The following is a 6,849-nucleotide window of genomic DNA, read 5'->3' as shown; positions in this document are numbered from 1 at the left end:
ATACTGCTCCTATATACAAGAATATAACTACTATAATACTGCCTCCTATGTACAAGTCAGGATTTGTGATATATCTGACCTTTTTCCGCGGTTGCTCGGGCCACATACCGCCTTCTGTCTTGTAGTTTTTCTCTGGTCTCTTGTACGCTCTCAAACTCCGGGGCGTAGCAGACATGAAGGATTCCTCCGAAGAAACTGCGTTCGTCTAACTTCCTTTTGGCGACTCTGGAAAGTAAAGAGAGAAACAATAGTTGTGAATTGTAAAAAAAAAAAAAGAAAAAAAACATGACCACAAATTTAGTAAATAAGTATATAATACTGTACAATTAGGGATCATCTAAACAAGTGAACTCCAAACTGTGGACCTCCAGATGTTGCAAAACTACAATTCCCAGCATGCCCGGACAGTAGATTATCCCCAATCCAGTGTTTCCCAATCAGGATGCCTCCAGCTGTTGCAAAACTATAACTCCCAGCATGCTTGGACAGCCTTTGGCTGTCCGAGCATGCTGGGAGTTGTAGTTTTGCAACAGCTGGAGGCATCCTGATTGGGAAACACTGCCTTAAAGGGGTACTCCACTGGAAAACATTTTTTTCTAAATCAACTGGTGCCAAAAAGTTCAACAGATTTGTAAATGACTTCCATTTAAAAATCTTAATCCATCCAGTACTTATCAGCTGCTGTATGCTCTACAGGAAGTTCTTTTCTTTTTGAATTTCCTTTCAGTCTGACCACAGTGCTCTCTTCTGACACATCTGTCCATGTCAGGAACTGTCCAGAGTAGAAGTAAATCACCATAGCAAACCTCTCCTGCTCTGGACAGTTCCCGACATGGACAGAGGTGTCAGCAGAGAGCACTGTGGTCAGACCGAAAGAAAATTCAAAAAGAAAAGAACTTCCTGTGGATCATACAGCAGCTGATAAGTACTGGAAGGGTTAAGATTTTTTAATAGAAGTAATTTACAAATCTGTTTAACTTTCTGTCACCTGTTGATTTAAAAAAATATATATATTTTCCAGCTGAGTACCCCTTTAATACATAAAGCATCCTCCGCCTGAGGGTCTCACCGTGCGCTCTGTACGCGCTGGTATTTGATGAGATAAACCTCTGTGAACTGCTCGGCCGGGTATTCATCCAGAGGATTGTATTCTTCTACTGCTCCGTACAGAGCGAACTGCTCGACCAATTCCTTCATAACACCGATGGCCGGGACCCCCTGCACCAGCAAGTACCGAGACTCCAGATTAATGGTGTAAACCTACAGAGGACAAAACAGGTCACTGAAGAGCACAGACACCGCTGACCAACCTATATACATTACATTACTTATCCTGTACTGATCCTGAGTTATATCCTGTATTATACCCCCGAGCTGTACTCACTATTCTGCTGGTGAGGTCACTGTGTACATACATTACATTACTTATCCTGTACTGATCCTGAGTTATATCCTGTATTATACTCCAGAGCTGTACTCACTATTCTGCTGGTGAGGTCACTGTGTACATACATTACATTACTTATCCTGTACTGATCCTGAGTTATATCCTGTATTATACTCCAGAGCTGAACTCACTTTTCTGCTGGTGGGGTCACTGTGTACATACATTACATTACTTATCCTGTACTGATCCTGAGTTATATCCTGTATTATACCCCAGAGCTGTACTCACTATTCTGCTGGTGAGGTCACTGTGTACATACATTACATTACTTATCCTGTACTGATCCTGAGTTATATCCTGTATTATACTCCAGAGCTGTACTCACTATTCTGCTGGTGAGGTCACTGTGTACATACATTACATTACTTATCCTGTACTGATCCTGAGTTATATCCTGTATTATACTCCAGAGCTGTACTCACTATTCTGCTGGTGAGGTCACTGTGTACATACATTACATTACTTATCCTGTACTGATCCTGAGTTATATCCTGTATTATACTCCAGAGCTGTACTCACTATTCTGCTGGTGGGGTCACTGTGTACATACATTACATTACTTATCCTGTACTGATCCTGAGTTATATATCAGACAGGAGGCTCATATCTTGCATTAAACCTTTCTTTTTAATGCCCATAGCAGAAAATTACAGAGAATTTACTTCATAACATTAGAAATTTTTTTTATTAAAACTACAACTCCCAGCAGCCCCTGGAATCCCCTCCCCTGGGGCGGAGACCCTATATAAGGGGCTGGCTGGATCTCCTCTTCCTCTTTCTTTCTGCTCATGGCAGCTAGTTAAGTATAACAATTTTATCTTCATTGTTTTTCATATAGAGATTTCCTTTATTGTTCTTTCATTGTACCAGGTTACTGGTGTGTGGGGACCCTTTCAAGTGTCCCTATTTCTCCAGTTGTCCTGGTTTTGTTTTTTCCAACTCATTCTATATATTTCTATATATACTGTCCTATATTTTCTATTAATTGTATTTCAGTGTTATTATTATCTTCCTTTTCAGTCTCTACATTCCCCCTTTGTGTTTTTCACTGTTCCCGGTTCTGTTACTCCGGGTCCTCTCTCCTGTCAGGCGCCATTTTACCCTACTTTCGCGCCGTCTTCTTCGGCTTATTTTCGCCGCTCTCGTCCTTTTCGCGGGCTCTGCAACATTCGGGGGGCGTGTCCGAGTGACGCGTCCCTTGCGACGCGCCTCCGCTGAGTCCGCGCGTCCTATCACAGAAGTTCTAGCCGTAGTCTCGCGAGACTACGGCTGTGAGCTCTGCTTACTAGGATCCTCCTCCTCTCACCGTCGCCAGTGTTGTGCGAGCGGTGAGAGGAGCGCCAGCATTTAGGTATTGATCCCAGTGAGTTATCTAAGTTAGTTTATTGCTGTCAGTTAGGCTACTTGTAGCTTCCCCCTTATTCATACTGACATCTATAGGATGGCTGGAGATAATTCTACTCCATTTTCTACCCATGTTAATGAGGCTATTGATATTGAAGCCTCCCAAATTATGTCCGCTTCCCAGATTCAGGACTTGATTACTAAGTCCATTCAGGCAGCTCTGGCTGCTAATGTACGTTCTGACCCCTCTTTGCCCTCTACATCTACTGAGCCAGTTAAGGGTAAAGTGACACAAAACCGTAAACATGTGAACGTACACTACGACTCCCCGGCAGGGGAAGTTTATAATGTGCCCCAGGCAGGACCCGAACCGGCCTGCCGCACCCCGCATCTCAGTGACCTCCCTCGACCCTTGTGCCCCAAGGAGAATATTAAAAAAGGGCTGAAGTCCGCCAGGCGTATAAAACCGGACTCATACAACACGTCCAACGACGAGTCATCCGGCGAGTCGGACACGGCTCAAGCCACGGACTCTGACTCTGATAATGAAGATGCGGGGTTTCAGGCTGATTGTCATAATGCCGAACCTGAAGTGTCCAGTGAGGCGATTTTAGACGCTCAGGGACAACCACTCTTCAATCCTGATGAGATCATACATCCTCGCTCAGGTGACTGGGCGCCACTACCACACGTAGCTCAGTACATAGAACATTGGACTAGACGGTCACTAGACCGCACAAATAGGAACAAACTCAGGATGGAATGCCCTAGGCCCTATGTGGCCAAGAAGGTGGCGGTCACCCCAGAGATAGACCCGGTCCTCCTTAAGTACCTGACCCGGGCTGGCAAATATTCCAAGAAGGGCATTGAACGGTCCTTCAAATTAATACAGGATCGCATACTTGATCTGCTTGGACCGCTCACAAAGATTCTTAATTTATCTGAACAAGCAGCCTCAGCTGACCAACCTATAGACTTGTCACAACTTAGAGGTTGGGCCCAGCGTGCGATATGCATGCTAGGCAGCGCAAACACGGCGTGCTCTACCGAACGTCGCCGTTCGATTTTAATGAAGCTGGAACCCCAGCTCAGTCATTTAGCGGAGAATGAGCCCGGACCCTCCGCGGAAGGTCTCCTCTTCGGAGAGGATCTCATTAAGAACATTAATAAGGTGGTCAGCCTATTTTCCAGTCTAGATAAGGCGCAGACCTCACTAAAGAAAACAGGCCAAACTACCAAGGTTTTTGGCAAGGCCGGTAGAGGCAGAGGCCGATCTGCCGGCCGCTCAACCCCCTATAGGCCCTATGTTAGAGCTGCGCACCAACAGTTTGCTCCCGCTCAACAACAGTACACCATGCCGGTGGCCCAGCCGGCTCCTTTCTTTCCCCCTCGAGGACGCCCCTGGAGAGGACGTGGAGGCCGCGGATATCCTAGGTCTCGTCCACCGACCGGTGAGTACACACACAATTTCCATTCCACACACAACGGTGGGGGACAGACTGATGTATTTTACCCACGTCTGGTCCATGATTACGGCAGACGTGTGGATCCTCAATACGGTAGCAGGATACCAGATAGAGTTCCAATCTCTCCCCGTACTGAATTCTATACCTCCACCCATTCAGTTTTCCGCTCAAAACATAGCACTCATAGACAACGAGCTCCGAGAGCTCCTATCCAAACAGGCGGTTATAGAGGTAAACCCCTTGTCCCCCGGTTTTGTAAGCAACCTCTTCTTGGTAAAGAAGAAGGATGGCGGTTATCGCCCGGTGATAAATCTAAGAGATTTAAACCAACACGTGATATATCGGCACTTCAAGATGGAGGGTATCCATCTGTTATGCGACCTTCTCCGGCCAGGAGACTGGTTGGTGAAGATCGACTTAAAGGACGCATATCTTACCGTTCCTATTCACCACTCGTCCCAACCGTTTCTTCGGTTTCTATGGAGGGACCGAATGTGGCAGTTCACCTGCCTGCCATTCGGATTATCATCAGCCCCTTGGTGTTTCACCAAGTTACTGAAACCGGTGGTAGCCGCGCTCCGGAGCAGGGGGGTACGGCTTATCATCTACCTGGACGATCTGCTGATCATGGCACGTTCCAGAACGCAGGCCCTGTTACACAAACAATGGGCGGTTTCTCTGATGGAGGACTTAGGATTCCTCATCAACCACAAGAAATCTGTGCTGACTCCCTCACAAGAACTAGAATTCCTAGGTTTCCTAGTGGATACCAAACGTGCCGTTCTGATGCTACCAACCTCCAAATTAGCTCTGATTCGTAAGGAAATCAGAACGACTTTGCGCAGGGGTCGAGTGTCCCTGAGGATGATTGCACGCATAGTCGGCCTATTATCAGCCTCGATTCAAGCCATCTTCCCGGCCCCACTTCATTATCGGGCCCTTCAACGACTCAAGAACCTTCACATACGCCAGGGTCTCCGCTATGCAGACGAAGTTGCCCTTTGCCCGGAGGCAGTGGAGGAATTACACTGGTGGCTGCGCCATGCCGTCGAATGGAACGGCAAGACTATATTCAATTCCTGCCCGGACATCATAATAGAGTCCGATGCGAGCCGTCAAGGCTGGGGGGCTCGTTGCGGGCGCAATACCACAGGAGGGAGATGGTCCGTAGAGGAGTCTCTCCTCCACATCAATGCCCTGGAACTTTTGGCAGCATTCTTTGCTATCAAGAGTTTTATCCCTCACAATACCAATTGTTGCGTTCTTTTACGCATGGACAATGTGGCTGCGGTTCAATATGTCAACCGCCTTGGGGGGACGAGGTCCAGGGTACTGGCAGACATCGCATCCGAATTCTGGCACTTCTGCTTGTCCCGGGACATCATTCTTATTGCGGAATATCTTCCTGGTGTGTCCAACACAGTGGCAGACTGGAATTCTCGTTATTTGAGGGATTCCAGCGATTGGACATTAGACCGTTCTATTTTTCGGGCTTTGTGGAATCTTTGGGGTCCCTTACACACGGACCTCTTCGCATCTCGCCTCAATCGACAATTGCCTCGCTTTTACAGCTGGAGACCGGACCCGGAAGCATCCGCAGTGGACGCATTCCGCCAGATCTGGTCACGGGGTACACACTATGCGTTCCCCCCATTCAATACGATCTCCAGATTCCTTCTCCAAGTACTGAATCAGAAGGCGACGGTGGTGTTGATCACCCCCTGGTGGCCGACACAACCGTGGTTTCCCCTTCTCCTAGGGATGACAATCGACTTTCCTCGACTGATTCCCCAGTCGCCTCACCTTCTCATGAACCCTATCATGGGTCCTCATCCGTTGATTTTGGAGGGCAACCTTCCACTCCTTGCGTGGTTGGTTTCGGGATCCCGGACATCGGTGGTGACCTTTCACAGTCGGCTAGAGACCTCCTTGCCTTGGCCTGGGCCCCAGGGACTAGATCGGCATATCGATCGGCCTGGGCTTTGTGGGTTCGTTGGTGTGATCAACGGCAAGTTGATGCCATTCAAGCACCTGTCTCAGTGATAGTGAACTACCTTGCGGACTCTTTTGAGTCTGGGAAATCGTATAGTTCACTCAACATGTACAGATCCGCCATATCGGCATACCATTGCCCGGTGGACGCATTGCCAGTTGGCAAACATCCTTTGGTATGTAGGCTCTTAAGGGGAGTAAAATATAAGCGTCCTCCCCGTCCTAGATACCAGTCTACTTGGGATGTCTCCCGGGTGTTAGAACTCTTTTCCTCCTGGGCGGATAATGATGCTCTCTCCTTAAAATTTTTATCCTTCAAAATTACTACCCTTTTATGTTTAGTGTCTATTAAACGGGTGTCGGATGTTAAAGCGTTGGATATCTCCAGGCGACAGTTTTCGCCGGAAGGAGTACGCTTTTCTGTGGTTCGCAGAACTAAGACAGGACTTCACTCCGTCTTCTATCCCTTTTTTCCGGATCACCCGCGCCTGTGCGTAGTACGCTGTCTACAAACATATGAGATGCGGACCACGCCTCTGTGATCCGAGTCTCCCAATCAATTATTGTTATCGTATGTCAAGCCTCATCTTCCGGTATCCT

General features: G+C 47.6%; 1 protein-coding gene across 1 annotated transcript; it reads right to left on the bottom strand.

The window, feature by feature from the left end:
- Positions 1-79: 79 nt before the first annotated feature.
- On the bottom strand, positions 80-1,436 carry LOC130331187 (RNA-binding protein 48-like; the record flags this gene model as incomplete). Its single annotated transcript, XM_056553678.1, has 2 exons — positions 1,070-1,436; positions 80-225 (listed from the first exon to the last, which is right to left on the bottom strand). Coding segments are annotated over exons 1-2 (274 nt in total), but the record flags the coding sequence as incomplete, so codon positions are not given.
- Between the last annotated feature and the right edge of the window lie 5,413 nt (positions 1,437-6,849).

Source organism: Hyla sarda, unplaced genomic scaffold (genome assembly GCF_029499605.1).
Source record: "Hyla sarda isolate aHylSar1 unplaced genomic scaffold, aHylSar1.hap1 scaffold_3460, whole genome shotgun sequence".
NCBI classification, from domain to species: domain Eukaryota; kingdom Metazoa; phylum Chordata; class Amphibia; order Anura; family Hylidae; genus Hyla; species Hyla sarda.
This window is presented reverse-complemented; position numbering and strand designations above follow the sequence as displayed.